The sequence below is a fragment of the Carcharodon carcharias genome, chromosome 27, assembly GCF_017639515.1.
Source record: "Carcharodon carcharias isolate sCarCar2 chromosome 27, sCarCar2.pri, whole genome shotgun sequence".
Classification (NCBI taxonomy): Eukaryota; Metazoa; Chordata; class Chondrichthyes; order Lamniformes; family Lamnidae; genus Carcharodon; species Carcharodon carcharias.
Window position 1 is genome coordinate 19,448,106 of NC_054493.1, and position 16,859 is coordinate 19,464,964.

General features: G+C 46.1%; 1 protein-coding gene and 1 long non-coding RNA gene across 6 annotated transcripts in view; both read right to left on the reverse strand.

Annotated features, from left to right (window-relative positions):
* The window catches only part of LOC121270512 (gastrula zinc finger protein XlCGF8.2DB-like), a 46,870-nt gene that overhangs the window by 28,138 nt on the left and 1,873 nt on the right, over positions 1-16,859 (reverse strand). Inside the window, exons 2-3 of one of the 5 annotated variants that reach the window (XM_041175874.1) lie at positions 15,929-16,204; positions 10,711-11,997 (exon numbers count right to left, since the gene is read on the reverse strand). In XM_041175874.1, coding sequence (XP_041031808.1) covers positions 10,711-11,633 — 923 coding nt within the window. In that variant the 5' untranslated portion in view covers positions 11,634-11,997; positions 15,929-16,204. Of the gene's footprint in view, positions 1-9,093; positions 11,998-14,012; positions 14,295-15,928; positions 16,205-16,859 lie in introns of those variants that run through there. The other 4 variants (XM_041175872.1, XM_041175869.1, XM_041175871.1 and 1 more) reach the window with 4 other exon arrangements.
* LOC121270544 lies at positions 7,685-9,084 on the reverse strand. The gene is made up of 2 exons (XR_005941566.1): positions 8,327-9,084; positions 7,685-8,099 (listed from the first exon to the last, which is right to left on the reverse strand). It is a non-coding gene; the product is annotated as an uncharacterized LOC121270544 (long non-coding RNA).

Consider the following 16,859-nt stretch of genomic DNA (forward strand, 5'->3'; position numbering starts at 1 on the left):
AAAATTCCTCAATGTTTGGATGGTTTTTATTCCATTTAACCATCAATTAATTCTTTAGGCACTTACTTAAAGTCAGGGGTGATGAGAAGTGTAATTGACAGGATTCAAACCCATATGGGGAAGACCCTAAAATGCCTTAAGCATTCGGCCATGACTACTCGACAGTACTACTGACAGTATTCATGTCACATCATACAATGGATACAGAGGGTAGCAGAGAAAAGGGCATTCGATCCATCCAGTCCATGCCATTACCCCACCTTTTCCCAGTCACCCTGTCATTTATACTGCTTCTCCTCATTCTTCCCATCAAAATGAAACACTGCACAGCTCAGCTGCCCCTTTCCCACACAAGAAATTAAGTTGATCATGCACAGGTTAATGCTGTTGGTATAAAATCAAAGATAGCTGCAGTAGAAAAGGAGGCTATTCAGCCTGTCCTGTCCCTGCCAGCTCTCTGGAAGATCAGCTAACTAATTCCACAGCCCTGTCTTTTCTGCACAGAAATTTATATTTCTCTAGCCTCTCCTTGTCCTTCCTGTTGAATGGAAAGACTTCACACAAACCACTGCATTCACACTCAGCTGGCACTTGTTCAGTCAAAGGGACTTCCCCAATTGGTCTAAAGGAAGATCATCGGAAACTTTAGCAGTGGTGGGATTCAGCAGATGATAAAATACAATCTTAAGACTTCCATCGCAATGTAGAATCTTTCTTTCTATATCTCTGAACATTTCATTGTCTGTTTAATGCAGATTCAGCAGATGTAAATCTGCAGCTGAGTGAATAAATTTCAACTCGGATCCCTGACGAAACAGGAACAAAGCATCCCATTTCTATCAGAATATCTCTCAGCCTTCTCCTTTCCAGAGAAAAGAGTTTCAAGTTGTTCAGCCTTTCCTGGTGATAATAACCTATCTGTCCCTGGAACATTTGTGATCGAACTTTTATTTTCCTGTTCCTTGTAACACTTGATAGCAGTAGAAAGAGTTCCAAATGAGACTCCAGTGAGTTCACATTTAACCATAGGGATTTGTTCTGTTACTTAAACACAGGACAAGACTATTGTACAGAGCCACTTTGGTTTCTGGATCAATTGATTTAACATTTTTATACCTTGGCCCTTGGGGTCTAATCGTAATCGGATCATAAAACATAATTTTCCATTCAACAATATATCTTTTTAATGGCGGGGTTCTTCCCAGCATCTACAGCGAAACAGAATTTGCCCTATATTCGCAAGAGCCGGTTATGCAGGCGCAGTGGTGGCTTTTGAGTGTGCAGCAGCAACTTGACGCAGGTAATCCTGATTCCGCAATCGGTGAAGAAACAGCCGATTGTGAAAAGGTAATGAAGGTGGAGGAGCGGTTGAGGAGGCTTCATGTACACCCAGTGGAGGCCTCAGACTCAGAATAATAAGCTTTAGGTCCTGCAAGTGCACCGAACAGACGTGCAACCGCGGCCGGTTTCCCATTGCCAGGTCCGGGGTAACGGCCGCAATGTGCAGCAGGGCGCATGCGCGGTCATCCTGGTCCCGATAGCAGGAGGAGAGAATGTTGTGAATTTCTATCCTGAACTGACAGGGATGGATTTTGGAAACTCCTTTTATAGGGGGTTAGAAGAGGATTTACACACAGCAAACTCAGCAGGCGACACAAAAATTAGCTGAGCAGTTGTTCATGAGGAGGATGGCTTTAGAATGCAGGAAGATATCAATGGACTAGTCAGGTGGGCAGAAAAGCCGCAAATGGAACTCAACCCAAAGAAGTGTGAGATGATGCTTTTGCGGATGTCAAACAAGGCAAAGGATTACACAATAAGTGGGAGGATATTGACGTCTGTAGAGGAAATTAGAGACCTTGGAGTGTATGTCCACAGATCCCAAAGGTAGCAGGAGAGGTCGATAAGGTGGTTAAGAAGGCACATGGAATCCTTTCATTTAATTGCCAAGGCATGGAATGAGAGCAGGAAGGTTATGTTAGAACAACTTGAGAATTGTTTGCAGTTCTGGTCACCTCATTAATGCAATTACATCCTTTCTAAAGACAGGAGATTTATGAGGATGTTGCCAAGACTGAAAGGTTGTAGCTGTGAGGAAAGAATGGATAGGCTGGGGTTGTTCTCTTGGCACAGAGGAGGCTAAGGAGAGATTTTATTGAAATGTACAAAATTGAGAGGGTCCTGGATAGATTGGATGGGGAGGGCCTATTTACTTTAGCAGAGAGGACAGAGACTAGTGGCCATAGACTTAAACTAATTGGTAGAAAGAGTAGAGGGGAGATGAGAAAAAAATCTTTCACCCAGAGGGTTATAGGGATCTGGAATTCAGTGCGTGAAAGGATAGTTGGGACAGAAACTCTCAACTTGTTTAAAAGGTGTCTAGATGCGCACCTGAAGTGCCATCACCTGCAGGGCTATGGACCAAATGCTGGAAAATGGGATTCAGTTGGGTGGCTCATTTTTCAGTTGGTGCAGACACAATGCTTTCTGTGCTGTAAATTTTCTATAATTCACTGGGAACTCCACCCATGCCCACTCCCCACTTACTGAGAACTCTCCCCATTCACTAGGAACTACCCACATGCCTGCTTCCTATTTACTGGGAACTCTCCCCATGTCCACTCCTCAGTCACTGAGAATTCTCCCCACGTTCCCTTCCTATTCATTTGGAATTTTCCCCATGTCCACTCCCCATTCATTGGGAACTCTCCCCATGTCCACTCCCCATTCACTGGGAACTCTCCCCATGTCCACTGCCCATTCACTGGGAACTCTCCCTGTGTTCACTCCCCATTCACTGGGAACTCTCTCCACGTCCACTCCCCATTCACTGGGAACTCTCCCCATGTCCACTCCACAGTCATTGGGAACTCTCCCCATGTCCACTCCCCATTCACTGGGAACTCTCCTCATTCGCTGGGAACTCTCCCCATGTGGAGTTTGAAAAGTCAATCATGGGCTATTTAAAAACTTATCATTTATTTACAATCAAATATATTTTAATTTAAGTGGACATCCTTTAAACATATTATTATAAACTATTTTTCTGTGTATGAAAAATAATACACTGATTCATGATTACACACTGAGAGTTCATACGTCATGAATAAATACTGCCTTCATCCAGACATGTTGTATCAGGATTCACTGCGCAGTGTGTAATATATTGAATGTCTCTATCCAGTGGTTTATGTAATATATCACAGTCTCTATTCATTTCATGTCTCTTTTCAGTGCAGTGTGTAATATATGGACTGTCTCTATTCAGTGGATTGTGCAATAGGCAACTTTCTCTACCCAGTTCAATGTGATATACATTCACTCTTTCCAGTAACGTGTGTAAAATATTGACTGTCTCTATCTACTGCTGTTTGTTAAATACTGACTGAGTCTATCCAGTGTTGTGTGTTATGTACTGATTGTCTCTACCCAGTGTGGTGTGTTATATACTGACTGTCTCTATCCAGGGTTGTTTGTTTTACACGCTCTGTAGGCAGCACTGTGTTGTGTTTAATAGATGTCACTATCCAGTGCAGTGTGTTATATAATGACTGTCTCTATCCAATGTGGTGTTACTGTCTCTATCCAGTGTGGTGTGTTATATGCTGCTTGTCTTTGTCCAGTGTGGTGTGTTATACACAAACTGTCTCTCAAGTGGGATATCTTGTATCCTGATCATCTCCCAGTGTTGCTGCGTGTAGCATCCTTCCTACTGCTCCTCGTCATTCCACCAGATGTGATCCTGTATCCCATAGATTCTCCTCGTCTCTTCCCTCTCAGCCAACAGATTTCTCTCCAGACCTATGATCTGTGCAGCGAGTTTTCTCTGTTCACTGGCCATTCTTTTCTCCTGCTCCTTCTGGCTGCGAAGCCAGGCTGGAATGGGGATGGACACTTCCAGTTGACTAACATCCCCAGGATAATATGCCTCAGGCTTCACTGCCGGGATGGTCTGGCTCCACTGGGCGGGACTGACGGTCGGCATCTTCTTCACTTCCACTTGCCACCTTTGGATTTCCGGAAACTTCTTGACAGGGGCACTAGTTTCTCTCTCCTCCGGAAGTCTGGAATCTGGCTCCCGCCCCCTTAGGATCTCCTGAAACTTGACATAAGCGAGGCGGGCGAGGATCCCGACATTGCGCAATGTCTCCGGGATTACACTCCAGGCTCCATTTGGGGGGCATGTCTTGGGATCGCCCTGTGCTGTGGCACCATGGGATTTTTCCACGGATGCACTCTGGACTCCATCTTGGGAATGGTTGTCGGAATTGCCCTGTGCCCTGACTAGCGGATGTGATGGTTCATTGGGATTGCAGGATCTCTCCGGGGGTAGACATCTATCCCTAGCAAGGGCCCAGGCCTTGGAATTGCCCTGTGCCCTGACTGGTGGATATGACTGCTCCTTTTTCTTGCCCAGCCTGTGAAGGACCTGGACTGACTCCAGCATCTGTTGGCTCAGGTGGGAGTGGGACCTCTTCATCAGGTTTTCCTCCAATGGCCACTCGCACTCCTCTGGTATCTTCCTTCTGCACCCTCCAGCCTCCTTGGTGCCCGCCTCACCCTCTACCTTGCACTTCTTGGGTGGTCCAGGGGTAAGGGTTCCCTCGAGACCCCTGGCTGCCTTGGACTTCCACTGGCCTTCTCTGGCCCTCTTGCTCTGAGACCCCTTTGGCACCACCTCTGAGCTGCCAGTCCTGGGCAAGACTCCACTGACCTTTACAGTGGTCAAATTGCGTTGGGTCACCCTCGGGCTGCAGTTGGCCGCACCTCCTTTTGCCCTCTGGGGGTGGCCATTTTCTGATAGGCGTCCCCTTCTCCCACCTCGTTCCATTGTGTTACCCCCCTCATCCCGTCTGTCAGCCTCAGCTTGAATGCTGTCCTTCTCCCATCCTGCCCGTCTAGACAGTGCCACCATTGTCTGGCTCTGCAGCTGGGTCCCAGGCTGGCATACAGAGGTGTATAAGGAGGATTGGCCATGGACACTGGGCACTGGTGTGGCCTCCTTGCAAGGGTACGGCCGCTGTCCCCAGCTGCTGAACAAATTCAGACCGGCAACGTGCATTGTTTCTGAGTGGCAGGTTTGGATATTGGCTGCAGAGCTAAGAGTCACAGAGCCTCTGGTTGAGCTGAGGGTCTTAGGGCCTTTGATATTCACCGATTGCCTGGTGCGGATAGGATCTGAGAAAAAGAGAATTAGACACATCAGCACACTTGAAAATTGAGTGAGTGCTGCACTGTCAGAGGATCAATGCTGAGGGAGTGCTACACTGTCAAAGAGTCAGTGCTAAGGGAGTGCTGCACTGTCATAGGATCAGTACTGAGGGAACATGCACTGTTGGAGGGTCAGTACTGAGGGAGCAACACATTGTTGGAGGGTCACTACTGAGGAAGTGCCGCATTGTCAGATGGCAGTATTGAGGGAGCACCGTATTGTCCGAGGGTCAGTACTGAGGGAATACCGTATTGTTGGAGGGTCAGCACTGAGGGAATGTGCACTTTTAGAATGTCATTACTATGGGATATTGTGGCATTGAGCAGACTGTTGGATGGGGGGATTGAAGAGCCTTACAATTTGGTGATGTGGGTGACGAGGAGTCTCACAGTTTGTGGGGGTGGGTGTGGAGTCCGAGATTTAGGGGTGTTGAGGAGTCCCACTGTTTGCGTGAGTTTTAAAGTGTTTTGAGGACGGTGGGATGGGTGTCAAAGTGACAGATGGTGAAGGGGGGGTTTGGGTTCTGGCTGGTGGGTGTTCGAGGATGAAGGGAGGAGAGGAGATGAGATGAGAGAAAGTGGTGGGACGATAGTGAGGTGAGTGAGAGGGGGAGGGATCCCCAGAATGGACTACCTTACCACTTGTAGCTGGAGTCTGGTTGAAGAGCAGAGCCTGATCCATCTTGTTAGTAGCTGGAGTCTGGTTGAAGTGCAGAGTCTGATCCATCTTGTTAGTAGCTGGAGTCTGGTTGAAGTGCAGAGCCTGGTCCATCTTGATAGTAGCTGCAGTCTAGTTGAAGAGCAGAGTCTGATCCATCTTGTTTGTAGCTGGAGTCTGATTGAAGAGCAGACTCTGAGACATCTTCACATCAGAGAATATCTGATCATCTGAGAGACCCCGCCAAAGTCTAAATATTTGTGGAAACTACGGCAACAGAGGTTCCGTCATGACCTCATAAAGCCATGTGGTGGAGTGGGAGGGGTTTCACTGTAACAGGGAGCTGCAGGGTCTGAGAGAGACTGTTGTGGGTGTGGGGTTAATGCAAGGGTCACTGTCCAATTGATAGACAGACCCAACCCCCTGAGATGCAATGGAAGTTTAACAGAACTTCTCTGCATTTCTCCTGAATTCCCGATTGGATTTCTTGGTACTCTCTGATATTGATGGCCTCAAGTTCTGTTCTTCCCCACAAGAGGAAACATTCTCTCTGCATCCACTCGATCAAAACCTTTCGTTACTTTAAAGAGCTCGACTAGGTCATCCCTCAGCCTTCTTTTATCGAGGGAATAAAGAGCCAGCCTGTCAATCCTTTCCTGATATGTATACACACACATTTCTATTTATAATATGGTGACCAGAACTGCACACAGTGCTCTCAGTGTGGCTCCAACTAAGGTTTAATAGAACTTCCCTACTTTTCAATTCTATCTTTCTAGAAATAAAACTTCATTCTTGGTTAGTGTTTTATTCTGCCCTTGCTATCCTGTGGAGTAACTTCTGGTGCTTAACGTATTCACACACTGAGATCCCCCCACCCCCGCCCCCAGTCCCTCACTGTCAATTATATTATTGCCCCCACCCCACCAATGTTTTTTCAGTGCAGTGATAGATTTTTCTCACCTGTCTTTATTCATTCAGACTCTCACTTTGTGAAAAACAATGGTCCAAACACTGTCGCTGGGGGCATTGATCACCAAAATTCCCCATGTTCACTGATATTGTTAATGGTTTTCTTTCTTCAGCTGTTTACATCCCTTCAGTCTGAAGAATATTCATTCACCACCACTCCCTGTTTCCTACCCTTTTCCCAACTTCCTCTCCACGCTGCCCCACTCCCTTTAAAACCGTGAGCTTTAATTTTATTGATAAACCTCCCGTCCAGCACCTTATTGAACATCTTTCACAATCCACCCACACAACATCCACTCTATTTCCTATTTCACTGTGTTTAATCCTCAAATAATCCCCGCTCTCTGTTCTAATGAACTTATTTCAGTAACCAATGTTGGAATGTTTGCTCCACACCCTTTCATCTGTTCAAAGCCACAAACAGAAAGGTCCAGTTTTCTCCTGAGATAAAAACAAAAAACTGTGGATGCTGGAAATCCAAAACAAAAACAGAATTACCTGGAAAAACTCAGCAGGTCTGGCAGCATCGGCGGGTCATGAGGACTCGAAAGGTCAACTCTTTTCTTCTCCGCCGATGCTGCCAGACCTGCTGAGTTTTTCCAGGTAATTCTGTTTTTGTTCCAGTTTTCTCCTGTAGTTTGAGACAAATCAGCTTTCAGAATGATGCAGTTTCAGCCAATGCGGGAGATCCAGGCTCAGCCCCGCCCCTCATTCACTACGATTGGTTGCAGGACCAGGCACTCCCACTCAGTCTTCCAGTCACACCCCGTCTGCCATCAATCAACCAGGCATTGAATCTCAATTGGTTAAACACATATAAAAAAAATTCTATTCATATGCCAATCAAAGACAGCTTGTCCTTTAATAGCCACTTTAGTCAGCAAGAGGAGAACTAGAAACCAAAATGGGCCTTCAGACTGAACCTCGGCTTAACTTAGTTAGAAATCAAGAGAAACAAGGAAGAAATCCTGGGAGGCTTGTTATCTGTTAGTATGAGACCGATGGAAGTGTTTTAACTGGAGGCCATCGGTGTGTTTGAAGATGATTTAAAATGGAATTTGTGAACTATGCAAGGGTAAAGTGAGGGATCTAGAAAGCAGCAGACACTTCATGTTGTTCTGGGAGAAGTGGGGCCTGGTTGTGTAGATTTCAGGTTTTACACAGCACAGAGTCAGCCTGTGGTTTCACCCTGGATGAATAATCTCTGAGTGGTATCATTCACATCACTCGATGGGATTCACAGGAGCCACGTTGTCTGCTGGGAGAGAAATGGTTGTGTTACAGCGAATGAGAAGCAGCACAGAGACCCACATAAAGAGACCCACACATACAAATTCTCTCTCTCCCATACACATACACACGCACATACAGACATATGGACATCCACTCCAAACATGCACCTGTACACGTACACACAAAAAGACACATGTACACAGACATCCCCCAAACACACACCCACATCCTCACTCACATGGACAAACTTACCCATACACACACATGGGGACACGTCCTGCTTTATCCTGCGGTCCAAACCAATCAACCTGATTAGCACTGGGGATAAAGTCTTGGCGCCCACAAGGACTGCGATGGTTGAAAACTTCAGGTAAGCATTACCCTCCGGTGACAGCGAGCAGTTCTGACCATCCAATTCTCTGAAAGTTAAATCGATATTGAACAACATCTCGGACAGAGGAAACAACAAAACATTAAGATTGAGCAGCCCATTGCCATCGTGGGTAATCAGCCCCAGTGAGATGTCGTGTAAATTTCAGAAGAACATCCTGGGATAATTACAGCCTCTAAATTCCACATAGAATTCCGGAGGATGCTAATTCCCATCTGGGTGGATGGTCTGGTTGGTGAAGAGAATTCTAAAACAGGCCACATGGAGGAAGAATATCATGTTGTTTTGACTCTGTATCCAATATTCCCGAGTTTGGTCATTGCAGTCCCAATGTCCAGGGACACATGTTACACGGTGTATAGCAAGTATTGTAGATGTTGCTCATCTTCATAATTCACAACAATATTCCTGATGTTCATGAGCTGTCTCGCTTTCTTTCCCATTAATTCCATTTGCTGATCTATCAGTAATGGACTTGCTGCCATCTCGAAAACTGTTTTCACCACTAAGGCTCCACTGGTATTTAATAGTCTTCATGATATCATCGTACTGGGATGGGATATCATAAGAGTCCATTGTTTCTTAATGATCCACATCAATAACAAGAGGAAATATTAATAAACCTGAGCACATTATCTAGGCTGACACTCCAGGGTGACACTGAAGGACTGCTGCACTGTCAGAGACAGCACCCTTCAGATGGAACTTGTGGAGGCTCTGGTCACAATCTTCCAATCCTCCTTATATTGTAGTGGTGTCAAAGGACTGACAGATTGTAAATGTTACACCCCTGTTCCCCTGTTCAAAAACACAGCAATTACAGGACAATCATCTTCACGTCAGTGGTGGGCAAAAGTTGGAGACAATAATCCAATAATCAATTGGCACTTGGAAAAGTATGGATTATTATTTTTATTTTTCAATACTCATTTCTTTCCTGGATCCCATGGTGAAGAGAGGCTCTCAGGGAGGTAGTGTGAGCTGGAAATTGTCCATGAGAGTAACCAAAGGTTATGAGAACTGAAATGATCTAGAATTAGAAAGGAGAAAAGATCCAAAAATGGAGCAGTCAGAAACAGGATATAAATTCATCTCTTATCCTGGAGAAATCAAGGACTCAACATACTGTGTTTTTGAAACAAAGCTGGTTTATTTAACAGACATCAAGACATTAAACTCCAGCCCAATTACAGGGATTATCAACATCAATAGAAATAAACCCCAACAGTTAGAATGAACATGGTCTAGCTCTGGATGTGATTAACAGCGACAGTAAAAGCAGAATTGAGCACATTAAGGGGAACAGAGGGTAAATGTTAATTATTTCTGCTGGTTAGGCAGTCTAGGAATATAGTATAGTCTAAATGTTAGAACCAGATCCTTCAGGAGTGTAATTACCTCTGATACATGGAATCAGGCCATTCAGCCCAACCAGTCCATGCTAGTGTCCTTAGCTCCATGAAAGTCTCCTCCCGTCATTTCACATAAATCTATCATCGTAACCATCTATTCTCGTCTCCCTCTTGTGCTTGTCTAGTTTCCCCTTAAATAATATTAGATGTGATTCCATGATTGGACAACACTTACTAAACAATCCTGATTGTGCTAAGAATTACACTAACAACCAATTTAAGATGATCAATCGGGCTCACAGTGTGGCTCACTTACACGTGCTAGAAGCTACATATATTCACACATAGGGCCCTGTCCTTTGCAAAAAAAAACACATCCACGCATTGCGCCTTCTCCAACTAAACAAAGCTATTCTATTCACTTTAACCACTCCCTGGGGTAGCCAGTTTCACTTTCTCACCACTCTTTGGGTGAAGAAGTTTCTTCTGAATTCCCTATTGGATTTCTTGGTGACTACCTGAAACTGATGGTCTCTAGTTATGCTCTTCCCCACAAGAGGAAACATTCTCTCCATATCCACTTGATCAAAACCTCTCAAGACACTGAATTGTGCAGTTCGTAACAAAGATCAATTGGGAATGAAGTAAAAGTTCAGAATCTTGTTGGAAACTAACTTCTGATGAGACTTCCTGAATTATGGGGAAAGATCTGAGACGGCGGTTCATAAAGAGACACTGCAGCCTCGAGAACAAAATTAGCGATAGATCCAGAATATTAAAATCCAGCCCAGTTACATGGATTATTAACGTCAGTAGAAACAAACCACAACTGTCAGAATGAACACGGTTCAATCCTGGATGTGATTTCAGCAGAATTCATCCCCTAAAATCACTTGTGAATCCGCTGGTGTCTCTGCAGGTGGGATGACTGTATGAAACCCTTCCCACACTCAGAGCAGGTGAATGGTCTCTCTCCAGTGTGAACTCGCTGATGTACATTGAGGTGGAGTGAAGACCTGAATCTCTTTCCACAGGAAGTACAGTGGAATGGCCTCTCTCCAGTGTGAACTCGCTGGTGCGTCAGCAGGTTGGATAACTGATTGAATTTCTTCCCACACTCGGAGCAGGTGAACGGTTTCTCCCCAGTGTGAACTCGCTGGTGTCTCAGTAGGACAGAGGACCCAGTGAATCCTTTCCCACATACCGTGCAGGTGAATGGCCTCTCCTCAGTGTGAACTCGCTGGTGTACACTGAGGTGGATTGAAGACCTGAATCCTTTTCCACAGGAAGTACAGCTGAATGGCCTCTCCTCAGTGTGAATTCGCTGGTGTCTCAGCAGGACAAAGGACCCAGTGAATCCTTTCCCACATACAGGGCAGGTGAACGGCCTCTCTCCAGTGTGAACCCGCTGGTGTTTCAGCAGGTTGGATGACTGAGTGAATCTCTTCCCACACCTGGAGCAAGTGAATGGTCTCTCTCCAGTGTGAACTCGCTGGTGTGTCATCAGGTTTGATGACTGAGTGAATCCCTTCCCACACTTGGAGCAGGTGAATGGTCTCTCTCCAGTGTGAACTTGCTGGTGTGTCAGCAGGTGGGATGACTGAGTGAATCCCTTCCCACATTCGGAGCAGGTGAATGGTCTCTCTTTAGTATGTAACTGTTGGTGTCTTCGCAGGCTGGATAACTGAGTGAATCCCTTCCCACACTCGAGGCAAGTGAACGGCCTTTCCCCAGTGTGACTGCGTCGATGGTTTTCCAGTTGGGATGGACGATTGAATCCTTTCCCACAGTCCTCACATTTCCATGGTTTCTCCATGGTGCAAGTGTTCCTGCGTCTCTCCAGGCTTGACAATCAGTTGAAGCCTCATCCAGACAGAGAACACATGTACAGTTTCTCCCCGCTGTGAATGGTGAGATATTTTTTCAGGCTGTGTAGCTGGTTAAAGCTCTTTCCACAGTTAGTTCACTGGAACACTCTGACTTAGGTGTGTGTGTCTTGGTGCTTTTCCAGTCACACTTATGTTTGAAATCTTCTCCCACAAACAGAACAGACAAACATTTCTCCTTCCACATTCCAAGACCGATGATATTCAGGTCCTGATGAATCGAGTGACTCTGTCAGATCTTTATGTGATATTTGGATTGAGATTCCCGTCTGCAAATCTTCCCCTTCTAATATCCTGTAAGAGGAGTTTACAAAAGTCATCACTGTAAGTACAGGATAGAAATTTAGAGCAGGCAATTCTGTGGAACACTTTTTCCTCTCTTGTTAGCCAAAGCTGCAAATCCTTGTCCCACACACTCTCCCTCCTCCCTGTGCTGAATTCCAAACAGAGTTTTGCACAATTCTTTCTGTATCTTTTTAACATATTTGTACAACTGGTGATAATAATGTTTGATCATTTTCTTCAGTCATTACTTGTGACAAAACATTAATCTGAAACCCCCTGACCGACCATACAGAATAGCAGATGTTAACCTTGTGTCCAAAACTGACTGTGTGGAGATTTAATGAGCGATCGTGAAGGTGGTTTCTCCAAACATCCCAGGGTTTCCTTCCTTCTCTCCCTTTCTAACTAAGTTAAAACTGGGATCAGTCTCAAGGTCCATTCAGGTTCCTGTTTCTCTTCCTGATGACTAATTAACTCCAATTAAACACTGAGAAGACTGAAGACACCAACCTCCATTCCCTAGACACCAGCTCCATCTGTCTCCCTGGGAACACTTTGAGATTAAGCCAGTCTGTTCACAACCTTGGCGTTACACTTGATCTTGAGATGTGCTTGTGACATTACATCTGTGCCATCACTATGATCTCCTGTTTCCACCTCCATAATATCACCCGACATCAACCCTGTCTCATCTGCTGCTGAAACCCTGATTGCTGGCATTGTTACCTCCAGACTCGACTATTCCAACACACTCCTGTCTTGTCCCCAACATTCTATCCTCCGTAACCTTTAAGCCATCTACATTTTGCTGTGTGTTCACTTGCAGTGACGCCCGTTCCCTGATCTTCCTTGGCTCCCGGTCAAGCAGCAACTTGATTTTAAAATTCTCATCCTTGTTTTCAAATCCCTCCATGGTCTCCTCTCTCCCTATCTCTGTAATGAAGAGCTACATAACCCTCTGAGATATCTGCGCTGCTTTAATTCTAGCCTTTTACATTCCCTATTTTATTTGCTCCACCATGCCTTCAGTTCCCTTGAACCCAAACTCTGAAATTCTCTCCCTACACCTCTCCCTCTGTCTACCACACTTTCCCCCATTAAGACACTTGAGTATTGATAAAAAGAGACATTTGTCAAAATTTCATCAGGATAGATGCAAGAATACCAAATTTCAAAGATTATCAGTTGTGCTCATAATGTGGCTCACTTACACTTTCTAGAAGTGACATATATTCATACACGGCCTCTGTAGGCAGAACGAACAAGCCCAGGCATGGGGCCTTTTGCTGAATTAAACAAAAGCACAGGGGATGATAGCTCCCTGCTGTATTCTCCATGGCAACAACCAAGCAGAGCTGTCAGGCCAACCAATCCCTACCAACCAATACCCTTTTCTCATGCAGTATAAATTATTGTTACCTTTGAAATTTGGGATTTTTGCATCTGTCCTGATGAGTGCAAGTCGAAAAGCTTTGACAGCTTGTCTCTTTTTTCAATAATGCTCAATTTCAGTACAACCAAGCGACTATTTAAAACTCTGCTGAAACCCCTTTGCCCAAGCTTTTGGTCACCAGTCCTAATACCTCCTTATGTGTCTGGATGTCACATTTTTTGTTTTATAAGTTTCCTGTGAAGCTCACTGGGATGAGTTATGTTAACAGAAGTTGTTGTTGTTTCTGACTGTTACCCTGATCTCCTGCTTTACAACAACCCATTGATTTCACACCAAACTCCATCTCTGATTTATTGTCCCTCCTGTGGGTCATTCATCCGGGTCTGCAGCCGCTGTAAAGTTGGCGGCCACGCATGCGCCCTGTTAGACATTGCCCCCCACAAACATGGCGGTCACGCTCGCTCCGTTTTGGGCATTGCCCCGCACAAAGATGGCGGCCGTTAACTGGGGCCTTTTTCGGGAAACAGGCCTAAACTGTCGTCCCGCTTCGTGAAACGTGGGATCGATAGCTCATTATTGAGGGTTATGGGGGGGGGGGAGAACCGTGAGTTTATGAAGCCTCCCAACCCACCCACTGGATCTTTCTATGATCGCGGGTTTATTTTCGGCTCGGAATCCGCACTTTGTAAATCCCGCACTTTAAACACGCTCGCTCGAACTCTCTCACCGTCGGTCTCCACGGACTGTGCATGCTCCAGATCACAGTCATTAACGGCAGGTCCAGACCAATAGGAAGAGGGGGGGCGGAGGTGGAGGACCGCTTGGGTGTTGATGGTCCTCCAGCCAATCGGAGTGAATGAGGGGCGGGGTGGGAGTAAAGCATGCGCAGTGCGGGTCAGTGCTGGATCAGAGTGAGAGCGGTCAGTGGTGAGAAAGGGGCGAGTGCAGGAGAGGAATGGAGCCGGAGGGTGGACTGGGAGGGTTCACAAATACCCGGTGCAGGACTCCAAACCCGGATTAGAAACTCCTGGAGCCCAGTTTACACCGAGTGTTTGGAAACTCCTTTTCCAGGGGGTTAGGAGTGGGAGGATTTACACACAGCAAACTCAAACCAAGAGAAATGTTTGGCTCTTAATTCCTGTCCTGAACTGACAGGGATGGGCTTTTTTTTATAATTTCCTTTGTACAGGATATTTAATGGGAAGGATTTGCAGATGGGGAAACTGAAACCCATACATTATATCAAGATCTGATGGAGTCACCCAATTTATCATAGCCGAAATATCATTGAATTTGGAACATGGAAGGAAAAAGCACTGTTCACAGTGGGGAGAAAAGGTGTGTGTGTGTGTGGACGAGACTTCAGCCAATCATCAGGCCTGTTAAAACATAAATTAATGGGGAGAAACCATGGAAAGGTTGGAATTGTGGGAAGGGATTCTGTTACCCACCTGACTTGGAAACTCATAGGCGCAGCCTCATTCGGGAGACACCATTCACCTGCTCCGAGTGTGGAAAGGGTTTCTCTCATTTATCCACCCTGTTGAGATACCAGTGGGTTCACACTGGGGAGAGACCTTTTAAATGCCCAGACCATTGGAAGTGCTTTAAAAGTTCCGGGAACCTAATTGCCCATCAACGTGTTCACACTGACGGGAGACCGTTCAGGTACTCTCACTGTGTGACTGGGTTCAAGAATTCGTCTGTACACCAGCGAATTCACATTGGGGAGAGGTCGTTTGGCTGCTCCGAGTGCGGGAAGGGATTCACTCGGTCATCCGCCCTGCAGAGACAGCAGCGAGTTCATATGTAACTACAGTGATTGGATTTTGCTGTTAATCGTATCCAGGACTGAACCATGTTCATTAGCGTCTGTTTCTGCAGATGTTAACAAACTCCAGCCCAGTTATAGAGTTTAATATTCTGGATAGAAGTCAAATAAATCAGCTTTGTTTTAAACACTGTGTGTTGAGTCTAACACAAGTTAGTTCCTTTTGAAGGGCTCTCCCTCTGCCCTGTCTCCTCCATCCTCACCTCCAACAATAAGTGTGAGGAGCTCATGGAGCTTCTTTATCACGAAGATTGAGACAATCCGATCAGCTGCCTCTGCAGCTTCCCTCCCTTCCACTAGCCCACTGGGACAAACTGTCCTAAAGAACCAAAACAAAAACAGAATTACCTGGAAAAACTCAGCAGGTCTGGCAGCATCAGCGGAGAAGAAGAGTTGACGTTTCGAGTTCTCATGACCCTTTGCCTGAGCCCTGAACCCATTTCTTTCTCCAGTTTCTCTCCCATCTCCCCTCAGGTGGGTTTCCTTTTGTCCCTCCAGGTTGGACAATCAGTTGAAGCCTCGTCCACACACATAACACAGACTCCAGAGTGAGATTGGGGTGGGAAGGGGGAAGAGGTCAAAAGGGTCTGTAAGAGTTGTGAGGAGGAGGGAAGTATTGTGATTGGGGGGGGGGGTAAGAATTGTGAGAGGTGGAGGTTAAAAGTTGAGACACGAAATTAGGGGTTGGTGGGGGGCAGTGACACTTATTCACTGACCATTTGGATGGAGTTAGTGATGGGGCCTCGACCCTCATTCTCTCAACACCCAGACCACTGGCAGGAAAAGAAACGCACGTGTCCTGGAGCCTTGAACCCAATGGCAGGACTGTCCAGGCTGAGTCTCTGCTCCAAATCCCCCATTGCTGCCTCGGAGCTCACAGCCCCAATTCTTCAGCCCTCCACCTCACCGGGAAATGCGACCCTCTGTTTGTAAAATCGGGCCAAGATTTTTGTTTGGAGCCTCCTGTCTGCAAATCTTCTCCCTCCAATATCCTTCAATAAAGTTCACAGAATTATTCACTGTCAGTACAGGATAGAAATTCAGAACAGACAGTTCTAGGTTCTACGGAACATTTTTTCCTCTCGTTCCCCCGAAGCTGTAACTTCCCATTCCGCACACTCTCTTTCTTCCCTCGGCTGAAATCCGAACCCATCGCACCATCTCCACCATTTCCTTCCTCCGCTCCCAGTTTTCTCCCTCCCTCTACTCCAGCTGGGTTCAGTTCCCCAGCTCCTGTGACTCTTATTTGGGTCCTCAGACTGACTCCAGCAGCCGTCCAGTGGGACACAGGAGGTTGGATCTTATTCAGACCCTAAAGCCACTCGCCCAGTTCCTGACCCCTTGGTGAGCGGTCAGGGAGTAGCCTCCCAGCAGTTTCTGAATCTCTGTGAGATTAACAAAACGGGCTGGAGAAAGACTCAGTCTGAGCGGTGACACTGCTGGAGGAATGGACAGCTGGGGATCACCATGAAAGCAGCAAAGTTCAAAACAATGGCGCCAACGTGGGGCTCAAAAAGATTAAGGGACACATGGGCATTGCCAACTAAGCTGGTCAGGTATTCAGAAATGCTCTCCACATATCTCTTACCACAGCAAGATTACTGTCTGACTACAATGGTAGGGAATGAAATTGACCACCAGAAGTCC